The sequence below is a fragment of the Gossypium hirsutum genome, chromosome A09 (assembly GCF_007990345.1).
Source record: "Gossypium hirsutum isolate 1008001.06 chromosome A09, Gossypium_hirsutum_v2.1, whole genome shotgun sequence".
In the NCBI taxonomy this organism is placed as follows: Eukaryota; Viridiplantae; Streptophyta; class Magnoliopsida; order Malvales; family Malvaceae; genus Gossypium; species Gossypium hirsutum.
In genome coordinates, this window is record NC_053432.1 from 82,709,737 (window position 1) to 82,727,995 (window position 18,259).

Consider the following 18,259-nt stretch of genomic DNA (forward strand, 5'->3'; position numbering starts at 1 on the left):
ATTAATAAAAATTAATTAAATATTAAATACATCAAATCAGAAGCTAGTAACTAAAAAGTTAAACAATAATAAAAGATAAATCACCAATTATAACCCGACAACCCTAATTTGTAAAATACTAGTAAATATGAAATTACATAAATAATCTAAACAAGTACATAAGAGATTAGAAATTTATAATCAAATTCAACAGCATCAAAATTTTGTAGGACTTTTGTAAAAAATATATTCAAATAATATAATTTATTTTAATTATAAAAAATTATATATCTTATTTTAATTATAAAAAATATTTTTATAATTTTTTTATCCGACTTAATACCCAACTAACTAGTGAGGCAAATTTAGTGAAAGACTTAAATAATAAAAAATAGATAATCAAGGTATCAAACCCATAAATATATGAACCGGCGTCGTATAAAGTAACGAGGAACGGTGTCGTTAACACTATAAATGCAATGATAAACTGAGGCAGTCGTGGAATTCTCAAATCTATATCATACACCAGAGTTTTTGACTTCTTTGCACCACTGTTAGTAATCAAATCAAAAGAGAGAAAAAAGAAATCCCCAAATCTGAACCCTAAAAGATGGCGAAGATATGGGGAAAGATGTGGGCTTTGATGGGTTTGCTTCTTTTTAATTCGGTGTGTAATGTTTCCTCCCTTTCGGTGAATGTGAACAACATCGAATGTGTGTACGAATATGTGCTTTACGAAGGAGACACGATTTCCGGCAACTTTGTCGTCGTTGACCATGATATTTTCTGGGGTTCCGACCACCCTGGCATTGATTTCACTGTAAGTTTATTTTCCGATCTCTGAACTTGATGGGTTGTCTTTTTTGGGTGAAATTTGTGTTAATTTTATATCTGCGTATTGAATTTTGTTTGTAAAGGTCGGGTTTTTATGGCTATGTTTCAATTGTTTTGATTCCTGGGTATTGGTTTCCTTTGACTGGAGGTTGATTTTTAATGATATTTTCTCTCTCTTTTATTTCACTTTTCTTTTAATGTTTGATTCAATTGACTTAAGATTTAATTTTTAATGATATTTGATATCTTGCTTTTGGTGGAATTATGGGGACTTTTGGGTGATTCTGAATTGGGAAATTTTGATCTATGGCCTAAGGTTTGGTTTTAGTGGTGAAAAGGGTGTTTATTCTTTAGATCCATGCATTTCAATAGAATTCATATGATCTATGGGATATGTTGTCTCTGTTTAATTTTAGGCTTATGTTGATAGATAGATCGAACACAATACCAAAAAAAAAAAAGAGAGTAAAACATATCAAAACAATTATTATACCTGTTGAGGGGGTCGACTTCTTTGGGAGAAGTCTTTGAAGTGTCCCAATAATGGTTGGGTATTGTCCATAGCAGGGGTAAATGCTCATGTTTCCTTTTTTTTTTTGGGGGGGGGGGGAGGTGAGGCACTCCCTCTCCGGGAACCCATCCCTGCACGAGGACAATACCCTACCATTGTCGGGGGCTGGCAGACCACACTTTGAAGACTTCTCCAGAAGGAGTCAGCCCCTCAACAAACCATAATATGATAATGTTACTGAAAATTACCGGAATACACAAATCGCCATGTCTATTGGCAGTATTATTTTAAGGAGTCTTCTATCTGTCTAATCTCTTGCTTAATGCAGGTGACTTCTCCTGCGGGTAATACAGTTCACGAATTGAAGGGGACATCTGGGGACAAGTTTGAATTCAAAGCCCCAAGAAGCGGAATGTACAAATTTTGTTTTCACAATCCCCACTCTGCACCAGAGACCGTCTCTTTCCATATCCACATTGGCCATATTCCTACTGAGCATGATCTTGCCAAAGACGGTTTGTTATATTTTCCTCGGCATACTTTTAATTCTATATCCGATTTCTTTGTAGGGAAAACTGTATATTGCTGTTATTATTGGCATTCAACTTTGACTAACATTTAAGTTGCTTTTTTCTACCCTGTTTGTAGGCGTAAATCATATATTGTTGTCAATATTATTTTTTCCTTAATATTTAGTAATTTTCCTTTATTCTCTTCATTTCAGAACATTTGGACCCAATTAATGTTAAAATTGCCGAACTTAGAGAAGCCTTGGAATCCGTTACAGCAGAACAAAAGTACTTGAAAGCACGTGATACTCGGCATCGTCATAGTAAGTAGCTTCAGTTTCCTGCTTTTGCTTTGAGTTCATAAGTAGTGTTTAATTGATTTTAGTTGGTAGCTAGATGTTATCTAGGCAGAATAGTGGGAACTTACTTTTCCTAGGCTTAGAGGAACTTATGTGCCCAACATGGAAATACCCAAAAGTTTTCTATGTTTTTCCATTTATTTGGAGTATACCTTATATTGAAATATGTGTAGGTCAAATTATGATTTTGAACCCTTTGTGAGATTTAGTCCCTATACTTTAATTTGGTACAATTTGCTTTCTTTACTTTTATAGTGGAACGATCAAATTATGCCAAATTAAAATATAGAGACAATCTCAAATTTTAGCATAAAGAGGGATCAAAGTGACAACCATAATTTGACCCATAGCTAATAAATAACATGTGTTATGTATTATTATGGAAACACTTTTTAATAGCTCTATACTATTTGGGTGGCAGCAAATGAGAGCACAAGGAAGCGAGTTATAGGATACACAGTTGGAGAGTACATTTTGCTAACTCTAGTTAGTGCACTTCAAGTTATCTATATCCGCCAACTCTTCAGCAAATCAGTTGCGTACAACCGAGTTTGAACCACTTGATGTCTGATTATTACTTTTATTATGTATTTTGTAGACGAGTTCACAGAAAAATTATGCAATCAAACAGTTCGGTGTTTTATGTTTTTATTTTAAATACAGTGTAGCTTCTTGACATTAATGTTTTAGACTGACTACTATCAAATTGACATTCTTTTTTACTTTCCATTGGAAACCTGGGTCTCATCTGCATCAATTCGATGCATACCCCTTTTTATATTTCTAATATTCACACAAAGTAGAGAACAACGTTAGTTACACATTTTCATAATTTCTGTAGGCTAAAATAAACTGAGGATATAGGTAATGTTGCGTTTCACAATTTTCATTATTTTTATAGGCTGAAATTAGCACGCAACTCTCATAATATTCAATTTGTTTTTTTTTTTCTTTTGTAAAAGGGAAAGGATTTACCATATAGGTAGGGAAATATAAAAGGGAAGGCAAATCCTTACTTTGCAGCTTAAATTCTAAGGGTGAGGAATATAAACAGTCAATTAAAAAGTATATTACTTCGGCCTACATTTTTCTGCCAAGCTTGGTCTCACCTCGGAGTCAGTCCTTCGCATCTGCAATGCCCCTTGGTGTTATCTGAAAGACATGCTTCCGTCAAGGATAACCAAACAACAAAGTTGCAGTACTTAGATAAGATTTGCTAAATGCTGATGCCGGGATTTAATTTGATTCATACAGTCATGTTTGAAAGGTAATATCCAATAGATTAAATGATTTGGTCTTAGTTCTAATCGAATTAGTTCATGCAGTCTTTGATTAAGAGCTGGTAACTTGTAGTCTGATCATCATGGTCAAACGACATGGAGTTAAGTGATTAGAGGGTACTCAGAAAAACTTTACACTGAAATTGAGGTAAAAGGATATTGCTTCAGCTTCGGGCAAATTTGGGGCATCAAACACCTTGCAGACTCGCTGTTCACCTTTGCCTTTCCTGAACATCAACCTTATTGTGGCCGCATGAGCAAGCACATGACCCCTGGCTGATTTCTTTGGATCTGATATAAACACTCCACCGCCAGGATCGGCAATAACTGCAACAAACAAACAAACAAACCAACAATCCATTAATATAGTTTAACGATTGACCTTCAATTTGGCTCCGGTTTGTAAAATTTAATCACCAACTGTTTCTCCGATTGTAGTTTTGCCTAAGGAAATATCAAAAAGCTAAAGAGCTTGGAGTTGCAACCTTGGTTGGTCATGTAGACTGCAACGTTGAATTCTTCAGCTATTTTTGTCAATCGAGAAAGCATCTGAGCCAATTTTTGCTGAAATATGGCAAAACGTTCATGTGAGCAAAATTTTACATTTGAACAAAGTGGTAAAGAGTTCGAAGTCGGTTCCATTTTCAATCTAGAAACCAAGAAAGTAAACTTATTTGCTATTTGACTTAGACTCTAAAACAGTTAAAAACCCAGTGTGACTACCAAGTACATAGGATCTTAGAGAGAAAAAAGAAGCAGCAAAGTTTTACGTTTGAAGTTTTAATTATAGGCCTTTTCAAGATAAACCTGGCGCTCGGCTAGTTCTCCTCTTCCGGTGAAATCTACTCGAAATAGAGCAATGACAGAATCCACAATCTGAAATATTATGAGCGTAAACAAACATCATCAAACAGATCCATAATATCAGCATTACAGAATGATGCTAAAACAGTAGTAAAATACTCACCAGAAGTCTGAATTGTTCTCTAGACATTTTTGCTGCCAAACCCAGAAGTAGGTTGTACTGATGCTCATATGTGTATGCACGAGCATAAACAATCTTTCACAGTCACAAAAAATGAGAACTATATTTAAAACCTGGTTCAAAACTCAATTGATGATAATGTGGTTGTTGATCCTTACATTGTCAAGAACTGCTGCTGGGTCCATCCCAAATCTTTCTGCTATTGGTATAATTCGATCAGGCCGGCTTCAAGTGTATCTAGTTAAAGTAAACAAATCGACCCTAACTGGAACTACTTCGAAGAAAATACTCCTTAGTTAGCGTCTCAAACAAGAGAAACTTGAATCCGTAACTTGAAAATTTAAAGTAAAAGAAAAAAAAAAAAGATACAAAGTTCCCTCGGTATCAATGTAAGCAACTTTCCCATTCCCTCCTCTCATGTTTGCAGGAAGCTGCAAATCAATATAAAAATCTAATTTAAAAATGTCCAATGTATATGATATATTTACTTAGACTGCGAGATGAGTGTCTCAGTAAATATGTTTGACTATTAATGTTGAATACAAATATTTTAAGAAAATATGGTGTAGACGTAGATGACAAATATTGTCAGCTCCTTTAACAAAATCAATACCATTTCTTGGTGCATAATGTTCTTGCAACATAAACTATACTGTAAGCCAGCACTAATTAGCAGTATTCAATTACGGCATCCTGAAGAAATATACTATAAGTATAGAGTTCCCATTGCAACAGTTAATCTGAACAAATCAAATCTCCTCCAAAACCAATCCAAATAACATTAGGAGTTTTGAGTCAATTAAACAAAGTCAGCGCTATTCTCTATTTTTCTCTTCCATCCCTAATTTCTAAAAAAGATCTTGCATTAATCATGGACTACAAAGGTGAGAAAGCAACCTGTGTAGAAACGCAGAGTGTATGTGCCAGCTGTGTTTTTCCAGACCTGAATCAACATTGTAGATTAGTAGACAATTTAATCAAAGCCTCAGGGTACTAGAAATGGACAAGCTGCAAATATTTCAACTGGCAAATCATGGTATACCATTTAATATCCAGATATAGGAAACTGGAGAACTATAAGCTGTTGTTCTTAGTTCTTACCTAAATTCTCCAAAAGCTTCCGTGATAGCCGATGTTTCTATGCCACCTTTTAAAGTTTAGGCATAATTAAATGACTTCTATGAGTGCAGTATATTTAGCAGCAATGGAGCATCCCCCCAGAGCAGAAGTACTTACCTCCTAAGAGTTCATCTAGGGCTTGGCTTCCAGTTGTAATGCGAATAACAGATTTTCTCTACAAAGCCACAAATGTGTAATACCCGATAGCATTCAGTTTTATCCTAAACGGAAATTAAAGCGTGAAAGGAGGAAAAGAAATAAAGCGTTAAATTTGAACTTACTCTTAGCAAAGCATCGCTTCCAGTGATATATCCTAAGTTCTGAAGAAACAAGACGTGAAAAACAAAAATTGAAACAGAAAATCGAAAAAAATAAAAAAAAGGATTAAATCCATGAGATGAATTCAACTAACCACTATCTTCTCAGCTGCTTCACAGATCTTGTCAACCTTAGCTTCAGATAAACCTTTGATTCCGGTCAAGTTCTGCATTATACACGAAGATGATAATAAATTTTTTAAAGAAAATTCCCGCCATATGCAATTAATTTGAATCGAATTACCTTCTTAGTGTGCATCATCAACCCGTTACAGGTGTAGATCCCTGCATCTTGAAGCTTCTTCACGTCTCCGGTATTGATACTGTTAACATTAATGGGAGACAACATTAATGGCAAACAATACAAAGTGGTGCAAGTTTAGCACCCTAAAGTTGACTTTGAAAAAGTGGCATGGGATAATTTTTTTTTGGTCCTTGAGATAATGGGCTATTTATTGTTTGGTCCTTGAACCTCAACTATAAATAGGCCTTCTCATTTCTCATTTCAATTCATCCCAACCAATCTTTCTCTCTTAGTTTTCTCTCTTCTCCCATTTGAGAATTCTTAAGGAATTCTATTTGTTTGTAATATTTTGGAGATAGTAAAGTTATCATCTGGTGTTAGTGCCCGAGGACGTAGGTATAATTTACCGAACCTCGTTAAAACTCTTATGTTCTTTTTGTCCTATTTTTCTTTCAATATTTGAGGGTATAATAGTAGTATTTAATTGTGCTATTAAATTACTATAGAAGGGATATTCTGACTAAGGAAAGACTTGGTATTTAAGAGATCCATGTGATCCACCTCTCTTCCCTGGGAATTGAACTTTGTGTGATTTTTTAGTACAATAATTTACACGCTTCCGACCCTATTGGAACAACAAGTGGTATCAAGAGCCGAAGGTTAATCGTAGTATGCTCTGTGGTTGCAGTTTAAACTGATCTTCCACATCAGAAAAGATTTCCTTAGGTATATTGAAAGATTATGGAGAAAACGGTCGGTGTAGGAGCTTCAACATCGTCCATGTGGACAAGACCGACAATTGCAAATGCAAGATTGGCCGTGGAGATCTTTGATGGCACGGGCCATTTTGGTATATGGCAAAGTGAGGTTCTAGATGCCCTTTTTCAGCAGGGTCTAGACATTGCCATTGATGAAGAGAAACCAGATGATGTACAAGAGAAAGATTGGAAGGCGATCAATCGGTTGGCATGTGGCACAATTCGATCATGCCTTTCTCGAGAGCAGAGGTATGCTTTTTCAAAGAAGACTTCTGCAAATAAGTTGTGGGTGGCACTTGAAGAAAAATTTTTGAAGAAAAACAGTCAAAATAAGCTCCACTTGAAGAAAAGACTGTTTCGTTTCACTTACGTCCCAAGTACCACAATGAATGATTACATCACCAAATTTAATCAGTTAGTCACTGATTTGCTGAATATGGATGAGACATTCAAAGATGAAGATTTGGCTTTGATGCTGTTGGGGTCACTTCCTGAGGAGTTTGAGTTCCTAGAAACTACTCTACTTCATGGCAGGAGTGATATATCTCTGAGCGAAGTCTGTGCGGCCTTATACAGTTATGAACAGAGAAAGAAGGACAAACAGAAAAACTCAATCAGAGATACAGAAGCTTTAGTAGTCCGAGGTCGTTCATACACTCGGAAGAAAACTCAAAAGGGGAGATCAAAGTCAAAGTCCAGACTCGGGAAAGATGAATGTGCTTTTTGTCATGAGAAAGGCCATTGGAAGAAAAATTGTCCAAAGCTGAAGAATAAGGGAAAAGCTGCTGTAGATGCTTGTGTTGCTAAGCATGATACTAGTGACTCTGAACTATCACTGGTTGCATCATCATCGTCGTTCCATTCAGATGAGTGGATATTGGATTCGGGTTGTACCTATCATATGTCCCCTAACCGGGAGTGGTTCTCTGATTTAGTAGAACTAAATGGAGGAGTTGTTTATATGGGCAATGACAATGCCTGTAAAACTGTTGGGATAGGTTCAATCCAATTAAAGAATCAAGATGGATCAACCAGAGTTCTGACTGATGTTCGGTACGTGCCCAGTTTGAAGAAAAATCTCATCTCATTGGGAGCCTTGGAATCCAATGGTTCAGTTGTTACTATGAGAGATGGGATTTTGAAAGTGACATCTGGCGCACTTGTGATATTGAAGGGCATCAGGAAAAATAACTTGTATTACTACCAAGGTAGTACAGTTATTGGAGCAGTCGCTACAGCTTCCGGCAACAAAGAATTGGACTCAATACAGTTGTGGCATATGAAGTTGGGATATGCCAGCGAAAAATCCTTGCAAATTCTGGCAAAGCAAGGATTGTTGAAAGGTGCAAAGGCTTGCAAATTAAAATTTTGCAAGCATTGTGTTCTGGGAAAGCAAAAGAGAGTGAAATTCGGTACTGCTATCCATAATACAAAAGGTATTTTGGAATATGTTCACTCAGATGTGTGGGGGCCTTCCAAGACACCTTCATTGGGAGGAAAACACTACTTTGTTACTTTTGTTGATGACTTTTCCAGAAGAGTTTGGGTGTATACCATGAGAACTAAGGATGAAGTGCTTAGAGTTTTTCTTAAATGGAAAACTATGATCGAAAACCAGACTGGCAAGAAAATCAAGCGGCTTAGGACGGGCAATGGAGGGGAATATAAAAGTGATCCGTTCTTCGATGTGTGCCAAGAGTATGGTATTGTTCGACACTTCACAGTTAGGGATACACCATAACAGAATGGAGTGGCAGAGTGTATGAATCGAACATTGCTGGAGAAAGTTCGATGTATGTTGTCCAATGCTGGGTTGGGCAAGTAATTTTGGGCTGAGGCTGTGACATACGTTGGCCATCTTGTTAATCATTTGCCATCATCTGCATTAGAAAGAAAAACTCCTATGGAGGTATGGTCTGGAAAACCGGCTACAGATTATGATTCCTTACATGTGTTTGGAACCACTGCATATTACCATGTGAAGGAGTCAAAGTTAGATCCGAGGGCAAAGAAAGCTCTCTTTATGGGAATCACTTCTGGAGTGAAGGGATTTCGTCTTTGGTGCTTAAACACAAAGAAAATGATCTGTAGCAGAGATGTTACCTTTGATGAATCTGCCACATTGAAAAAGGTAGCAGATAAAGATATTCAGACGAGCAATACTCCACAGCAGGTGGAGTGTACTCCAAAACAGGTGGAGTTTGAGCAGATGGGGATTTGCCCAGTTAATAAGTCTAATTCTCCAGCCACAATGGAGGAATTAGAGGTTAAAGAGGTTCTGACCCAAGAACCACTAAGTACACCAGAACTAGTTGCAGTTGCAAGGCCACGGAGAGAAATTCGTAAACCTGCTCGATTTACTGATATGGTGGCCTACGCCCTTCCCGTTGTTGATGATATTCCTATCACTTATCAAGAAGCAATGCAAAGCTTAGAAAGTGATAAATGGAAAAGCGCCATGGATGAAGAAATGCAGTCTCTCCGGAAGAACAATACTTGGGAGTTTGCGCAATTACCGAAAGGTAAAAGGGCAATCGGATGCAAGTGGGTATTCGCAAAGAAAGATGGATCTCCTAGCAAGAAGGATATTCGCTACAAGGCAAGATTGGTAGCTAAAGGCTACGCTCAGAAGGAGGGGATTGACTACAATGATATATTTTCCCCTATTGTGAAGCATTCCTCCATTAGAATTTTGTTGGCCTTGGTAGCACAGTTGAATTTGGAGCTAGCTCAACTTGATGTTAAGACGGCTTTCTTGCATGGTGAGTTAGAAGAGGAGATCTATATGACTCAGCCCGAAGGATACATAGATGCTGGTGGTAGAAATTGGGTTTGTAAGCTTAACAAATCGCTATATGGATTGAAGCAATCCCCGAGGCAGTGGTACAAGCGATTTGATAGCTTTATGAGAAGGCAGAAGTACACAAGAAGCAAATATGACATTTGTGTATATTTGCAGAAGCTGCATGATGGATCTTTCATTTATCTACTCTTGTATGTTGATGATATGTTAATCGCTTCGAAGAGCCAAAATGAGATAGATAAGCTGAAGGCTCAGTTGAATCAAGAATTCGAGATAAAAGATCTAGGTGAGGCCAAGAAGATTCTCGGCATGGAGATAAGTAGAGATAGACAGAGAGGCAAGCTTTGTTTGAATCAGAAGCAATATCTGAAAAAGGTATTACAATGTTTTGGTGTAAATGAAAATACAAAACATGTAAGTACCCCACTTGCTTCTCATTTGAAACTTAGTGCTCAATTATCTCCGAAACTGAAGAAGAAAGAGAATATATGGCGAAAGTCCCATATGCTAATGTAGTTGGGAGTTTGATGTATGCGATGGTGTGTACGAGGCCTGACATTTCACAAGCTGTTGGAGTTGTGAGCAGGTATATGCATGATCCTGGAAAAGGACATTGGCAAGCTGTGAAATGGATTCTACGGTATCTTCGAAAAACCGTAGATGTTGGTTTAATTTTTGAACAGGATGAAGCACTTAGTCAGTTTGTAGTTGGATATGTTGATTCCGACTTTACTGGTGATTTAGATAAACGTCGTTGAACTACGGGGTATCTGTTTACTCTTGCGAAAGCCCCAGTGAGTTGGAAGTCTACCTTACAGTCTACAGTAGCTGTGTCTACTACAGAGGCAGAATATATGGCAGTTACAGAAGCTGTTAAGGAGGCTATTTGGCTTAATGGATTGTTGAAAGACTTAGGAGTTGTTCAAAGTCACATAAGTTTATATTGTGACAGTCAGAGCGCTATTCATTTAGCGAAAAATCAAGTCTATCATTCAAGAACCAAGCATATCGACGTAAGATATCACTTTGTGTGGGAAGTCTTTGAAAAAGGAAAAATTCTACTTCAGAAGATTCCGACAGCAGATAATCCCGCAGATATGATGACCAAGGTGGTAACAACAATCAAGTTTAATCATTGTTTGAACTTGATTAACATCCTAAGAATTTGAGCACCTTCAGGTGTATGGCGCTCGAGAGGGCATTTGTAGGCACTACAAAAGATAGCTTTATCGAATTTGGGGAGTTGAAGGAAGTGTGTGAAGATGTGATTATCCTAATCAAATCTTCAAGGTGGAGATTGTTAACATTAATGGAAGACAACATTAATGGCAAACAATACAAAGTGGTGCAAGTTTAGCACCCTAAAGTTGACTTTGAAAAAGTGGCATGGGATAATTTTTTTTTGGTCCTTGAGATAATGGGCTATTTATTGTTTGGTCCTTGAACCTCAACTATAAATAGGCCTTCTCATTTCTCATTTCAATTCATCCCAACCAATCTTTCTCTCTTAGTTTTCTCTCTTCTCCCATTTGAGAATTCTTAAGGAATTCTATTTGTTTGTAATATTTTGGAGATAGTAAAGTTATCATCTGGTGTTAGTGCCCGAGGACGTAGGTATAATTTACCGAACCTCGTTAAAACTCTTATGTTCTTTTTGTCCTATTTTTCTTTCAATATTTGAGGGTATAATAGTAGTATTTAATTGTGCTATTAAATTACTATAGAAGGGATATTCTGACTAAGGAAAGACTTGGTATTTAAGAGATCCATGTGATCCACCTCTCTTCCCTGGGAATTGAACTTTGTATGATTTTTTAGTACAATAATTTACACGCTTCCGACCCTATTGGAACAACAGATACCTGCAGATATCACTGCAGGAAAAAAAAATGTTGCAGTTCAAATTAAATATGCTGAAAATTAATAAATAAATGTTTAAATGATCCTTGTTTAAATAACGAAATCTATGACACAACAAAGAGAAATGTTCAAATTAATTTATATCATATATGTAACTTCAACAACGATTTTGCCAGCGATATCAATGAAAGCTTATATTCTAAGACCAAGTTGAGACAGAGAATAACGGAAAGCAGTTCTGAATCTGAACCGCAAGGCAAGAAAATAGAACTTCGAGAGTAATCTAGCAAATAAAGCTAATTCACTTAAAATATGTTAACAACTAAAACATCTCACAAATAACAACTACGTGCTCATTCAAATCCCAAACATACGATCAAAATGAAGATTAAGAAAGCCAGCAAGCTGATACGAGAACATGAAATCGTAAATAGCAGAAATGATTCAGAAATCTTCAAAACGAATTCAGACTGAATGTATGAATAATCAGAAGAAAAAGACTAGCGCGCAAAAGCTTAAAATCACAAATCTTAAAAACAAAAACAATAAAGGATCAAAATAGTTTACATTTGTCGATGGATTCAAACAAATCCTCTTCATCGTCAATATCTTCTCGCTCCACCAGCTGTAACTGGCTCGCTTCTACAGCTCTGATTTTCATGCAAATTCTCGTTTACAATTCAATTTTCAAACAAGAAAAGAGAAACGAAGAACAAGAATATCTAAAGGAAATCATGAACTCACTTTAGAGTAGCAATCATCTCCGTTGCAGTAAAAATTATCTGTTTGTTTTCGGAGAAAGAGAGGGAGATTTTGATTTGAAATTGGCAGTGAATTAAAGAAACTTAGGAAGATTTCAGATATTTATAAGCGCGGGAATCGGGAGCAAGAAGTTTGTGGAATTTCGCTTGAAACGACGCTTGAAATCCTCGTTTTGGACGTTGTTAGTTACCCGTCGCTTCCCGCTTTGTTTCAAAGTTCGTATCCGGTTATGATTTATACGATGAAGACATTAACCCACAATTACGTTGCCATGTCAGCACACTAAATGGGGTCCACATATTTGGCCGCAAATGCTGAATGGGTATTTTTTTCTTTGTAATTGAATTTTAAGAAGGGTTATATACCATTTGGTACATATATTTGGTTTCAATGTTCAATTTGGTACTTGAATATTTTTTGTTTCAATTTAGTACCTAAGTTTAGCTTCAATATTCAATTTGATATCCAAACTAAACAACATCATGTGATCCAATAAATATTTGACTTGAGGGATGTGCTCAGCGCCAAGGAACATGTACTAAGGTGTATGTGTGACTTGTTCAGATCATAGGTAGAGAAAAAAGAAACAACTTTTTCAGTATCAACCATCCATGCCAGTGAATAGAATGGGGTTTGTTCATTCACTATCTAAAAAAGACAGATTTAACATATCCTTCTATTGTGTATGAAATTTATGGTTTTCATTTGCGCCAAATCCAATCTTGGAATTTACGATTGTACTCTAAACTCAGGTGCTAAATTCAACATTCAAGCCAAATCTAGGTACCGAATAGTATGTTATTTAGGAAATATATATTTTTAATTGGGTTAATTCAACAAATGTCTCCAAACTATGACTCATATTTTAAATTGATCTTCAAATTTCAAATCCTTATTTTTGAGTCCATAAGGTATTAATATTGTTGTATCAATTAGGTTCTTCCATTAGCCTTGCCATCGGCTTAGGCCTTTAATGCCAAATCGAATATGACATTGAACATATTTAAAACATGTGATAAAAATTTAAACACGGATACACTATTACATGGATAACTTGAATTGGCCTAGTTTAAAAAATAAATAGTCCTCCTAATTTAATGATATTGCCTATTTTGTAACATGTTAGTAACAAGTTATTCATACAGAAGGTATCAATTTATTTAAAATTTAATCATATGTTTTTATGTATATTTCACCCTATATCCAAGTTAGAATTCAATGCTCAAAATGATAACTATGCTAACAAAAGGATTTGAAAGATAAGATATTAATACTTTGAATAGTCAATTAATACGTTTTAAAGTTAAGGAATTCATTTATAACTAACTCGTATGGAAATGGGTTAAAATACACTCCCAAGTCCCTATATTCTTTGTACTTTTAGAATTTAATATCTTTACTTTTATTTTAAGGAATTTAGTAGATCTACTTTTCGAATTAAAATTCTTATGTTAAATTTAAATTCATTACAACGTCATTTTTATTATTGCAAAGCTATCAAGTGAGTATTTCAAAATATCATACTAACATATTTAATAATAAAATTTTAATGGTGTTAACAATTTAGACATAAATTTTAAAATTTAAAGAATAAAGAAGCTAATTTTTTTAAAAAAAAGTCTAAATATAACAAAAAATTATAGGGACTTAAAAGCATATTTTAACTTTAAAAAATATAGACATTTAGAGTATATTTTGCGCCTTCCGTCTCAGCCCGTGGAAGGTGTTCCAATTTTTTAACACTTCCACCTTTGTCTACCGAAAGAAAAAAGGCTGTACATCTTTTTTGCTTTCCAACTATCCCAAGAACAAAGCAGATGTAAAGAGCAAGGCAGAGGGAAGAAGTGGAAAAACATGCCTTCCTCCCTCTTACAATTAAATCAATGGTTTTAATTAAAAATAATAATTTTAAGCATTAAACTAAATAATTAATTCATAAATTTAAATTTAAACTTGAAATTTTAAAATTTTCAAAGTCTTAACCTTGTCAGTAAATTAAAATTTCATTAGCCTTGTCTTTCTCTTTTAAACTTTGTCTACCATTAAAGTTGAAAATTATTTTTTAATCTAAATCATGATTAAAAAAATTAGTAAATTGTTATAAATGCTATTAAGTGGATATTCGTTATAATTAACCTTTTACCTTTTATCTTCTTTAATTTTTCACCTATCATATTCTTGTAACCTCTTTTATATTTATGTCTTAAAAAATGAAGAGTCCAATCTCTCTCTCTCTCTCTATATATATAAGAGTATATTACTTGTAATGATGATGGAAAAATATGAGAAACTCATTAGAAATCTCCCTTTATTTTTATCTATTATTCTTGTATTCTTTGCATTATTATTATTTTATAACACAAACAATTAGTTTTTAACTCAAAACATTAATTTTAGACTGAGATTTTAACTTAAGCAAAAAAGCCAATTTTGGCTTTTGAAAAAGTACTTTGTAATGAAATTATATTTTTATCTTTAATTAAATTTTTTACTTTAAAACATTATAATGAAAAGTACTTTGTAATTTTTGATAGCAACAATAAACAATCAAAATTTTCAAAAACAATTTTCGATGATATTTTTCAACTTCAATGATAAACTAGCACTTATGCTTACCAAAAGACAATAGAAAAGAAGGTAAAATATCATGGAAGCCTTGAATTAGGAGTTAGATTGTATTTTGCCCCTATATTAAAAAATGAGTAAATTAGTTCATGTACGTTAAATCAAATAACAAATTGGTTATTTCTATTAAAAATTAATCCATTTGTATTGTTAAAAATTAACGTGGTTGACAAAATAATTAGACAGTGATATATAGTATGTCATATGTACCTTATGCTGATGTACAAAGACAATTTATAACAATAGATATAGAAACAAAATGACAAATTTACTCTTTAATCTAATATATTAAAACTAATTTACTCATTTATAAGTGAAAATGACAAAATGAAATTCAATTCTAAGTAAAAATAGCTTCAGAATTTTGGTTGGAAAGAAAAACCCAAACCTATCTCTTGGTAAACTTTATCTTTATTTTGTCCCTAGATGAGTATATATCTAAATACATAGTGGCTTGTCATTATTATTTTGCGGTTTTGGTTCACTAATGTTTTTTCATGATATTTATCATAATTGTCGCAATCCATTTTAATATCTGTGACAGCAATTTAAATCACTGCCTACTGGACCCTGCAATCTGGAAATGCATTGAGTCATGAGATAAGAGAAAGATACCACCACCACCCCTTCCCCTTCTCCTTTCCAAAGATGTAGACTGAGTAATGAGGCTTGCAGTTGCTTTTTCATACCCTTCTCTCACTTTCATTGCGCTCATTATGTTTTTGTCTTTTATCTTTTATAAAATGGTGGATATATTTGATGCGTTTGTGTGATTTTGCAAGAGATATTTTTAACTTGTATAATAATATATTTACTTATTTATATTTATATATTTTATTAATTTATCTTAATTCTAAACAATTTAATAAATTTAATTATTTTCATGTATAAATTCTATTAATTTAATTTTTAAATTTTCTAATCGAAATTTTTAATTTTTAAAACAAAAACGTTTCACTTTTATAAATTTGTAAAACCCTAAAAAAAAAAATCTTCTCTCGATTACCAATTAGTAATGTACTTATATTTAGCAAATTTGTAGTGGTTTTGCCAATTTATTCATGGCATGGATTTTTTTCTGCTCATTTTTCTTTCTTTAAATATACTTATAAAATTTTCATTCTTCCGTTTTAAACACACTCATGAAAGATTAAAAAATATGTAAAAATTAGTTTATTATCTAAATTAATAATAATTTTTTAAAAAATTAGACGCATTTTAAGAATAATTTAAATTATATTATTGATATTACATAACAATTCAAAAGATAAGTACCTTTAAAATATTTTTTATTAATATATAAAATTGATTTTAAATTAGAGGAACTTTAAGAGTAATTTAAATTATATTATTAATTTATAGGTGAGAGAAATTTTTTTTTACTACAAATTTATAAATGTGGATTGCTTCTGTTTTCAAAGTTGAAAGCTTTAATTAAGAAGTTTGAGAATAAAATTGATAGAATTTGTAAACTTGAAAAGTTAAATTTATTGAATTATTTAGAATTAGGATCACATTGATAGAATATGTAAGCATTGAGGACTAAATATATTATTATACCAATTAGAGAAAATGCTTTTTGTTATCAAGGATGACCAAAACAGGAACGAATTTAAACGTTAATACCTAAATTAAAAAAATTTAAAATTGAGTGATCTAAACAGGAATGCGGGCATAGTTGGATGACTGCTTGCATAGTTTGGCAAAAAAATTTTAACAAAAAAGATTAATTTGCTTTTTGATTAAAGTTATAAAACTGATTTATCGTGAGACTTCATTCTTAGTTTCTGGTAAAGTTCCAAACCCTCAACTAATTATACTATCTCAAAAAAGACATTACAAATTACAACTTTGAAACCGAGTTAAGTGAGACGGCAATGGTCTCTCTTAGCCTTAACCAATGGTTAAGGATTTGATCCTCACCCTAGGTATAGAGCAATTTTAAAACTTGTGGCCAATATCTATCCTATTAATTGGTCTATAGAATGTGAAGGGTTATTTACTAGGCTCACTCAAATTGATACCTAGATAAATAACTAAGTTACAACTTTGAAAAATCTAAAACATCTTTGATACCAACTGAATTAATATTGAATCGAAAAAATTAAATATTTTATATGTTTTCCGTAAGTAATAACTGTCCTTAGGGACCACTTTACTCTCTCCAACCCCACTTAATATACTTAATTAAGTAGATCCAAGGCTATATACCAGTCAGGCCAGCAAAGGGCAAAACCCCAAAATTTTCTCTTTGTGAAATGAAATCTCTCAATTGCACGCGTATTTTAACACATCTTCTGGCATCATTCGACTCTTTCGGCATTATAATTTGCCCCATTTGTTAATATACTCTTCCCTTCTCCTCGTGACTTTGCTGAGCAGGGAATAGATGCTTAACAATTCTAAATAACAAGCTTTTTTAATAGAATTTTAATTGATAGGAATAAATATCCCTTGTTACTAACCAATTCACCTAGGAATCTTATTCATTTTAAAACCATAAATAAAAGAATAGGCTATCAATGTGTGACAGCTACAGTTGGCCTAAAAGTTTTACCTATTAAAGGAAAAGGTTGTAGATAGGCCTGTGTTTTAAATATAACTATAAAAAGATAAATAATAGAGCTGTAGTTTTTTAGATTTATCTCTCATCATCAAATAAATATAAAATATTTTGTATTTTGAATTGAATCCTCAAAATGGATAATTATTAACTTGAAAAGAAATAATTTTCATTAAGTATAAAATAAAACTATTAAATTCTTCCAGCTAAGCAAATTCTTCAACAGCTTTTAAATTATTTTTCTCAGGAAATGAAAAACATGTTTACTGTCATCCAGGCTATTATAACAGTGCTGTTAAAAGTAATTTAACCAACATTTGAAGTAAATGACAAAGTGGTCTTAAAAGAAGAAGGTAAATTTTTAACAATACAAACGGGGCTATTTAAATATCTTTAAGTAAAAATTCAATTATTCTTGTTAAAGTTAAAAATTTTCACCCTTAATATACCAAATAACTATCTAAAAAACATCAGAGCCAATATGACAAAAAGTCACATTAAATTTGAAGTCGAGTTGAGTTAAATTCTTAAATTAAAAACACAAATCTCCTAACACTATTTTTTTATCTAATCTAAAAATACGTGAATTCTATTATAATATTTAGAATTACTCAAGAATGAACGGTGGACTATAAGGTGAAAAAAAACCTAACCAAAAATAAAATTAAAAGCACGCCTAGTTGCAGCAGTTGGACCACCACATATAAGGCATTTTCAATTTCGTTCTAGTAACAATTGGTAGCAGCTACTA

At 33.5% G+C, this 18,259-nt stretch overlaps 2 protein-coding genes across 2 annotated transcripts; one reads left to right on the top strand and one right to left on the bottom strand.

The window, feature by feature from the left end:
• The first annotated feature begins 429 nt into the window (after positions 1–429).
• Positions 430–2,898, top strand: LOC107928603 (transmembrane emp24 domain-containing protein p24beta3). Its single transcript, XM_016859858.2, has 4 exons — positions 430–799; positions 1,653–1,839; positions 2,049–2,156; positions 2,614–2,898. Exons 1-4 carry the CDS (start codon positions 590–592, stop codon positions 2,745–2,747), a joined length of 639 nt encoding a protein of 212 aa, XP_016715347.1. The 5' UTR covers positions 430–589; the 3' UTR covers positions 2,748–2,898.
• A 23-nt stretch (positions 2,899–2,921) lies between these two features.
• Positions 2,922–12,384, bottom strand: LOC107928479 (meiotic recombination protein DMC1 homolog). The gene is made up of 16 exons (XM_041076244.1): positions 12,303–12,384; positions 12,126–12,208; positions 11,715–11,802; positions 6,138–6,216; positions 5,989–6,060; positions 5,858–5,896; positions 5,694–5,751; positions 5,559–5,604; positions 5,355–5,400; positions 4,827–4,888; positions 4,616–4,682; positions 4,440–4,532; positions 4,280–4,348; positions 3,958–4,036; positions 3,609–3,799; positions 2,922–3,344 (listed from the first exon to the last, which is right to left on the bottom strand). The coding sequence occupies exons 1-16, from the start codon at positions 12,317–12,319 to the stop codon at positions 3,309–3,311; spliced, it is 1,125 nt and encodes a 374-aa protein (XP_040932178.1). The 5' UTR covers positions 12,320–12,384; the 3' UTR covers positions 2,922–3,308.
• Positions 12,385–18,259: the final 5,875 nt, after the last annotated feature.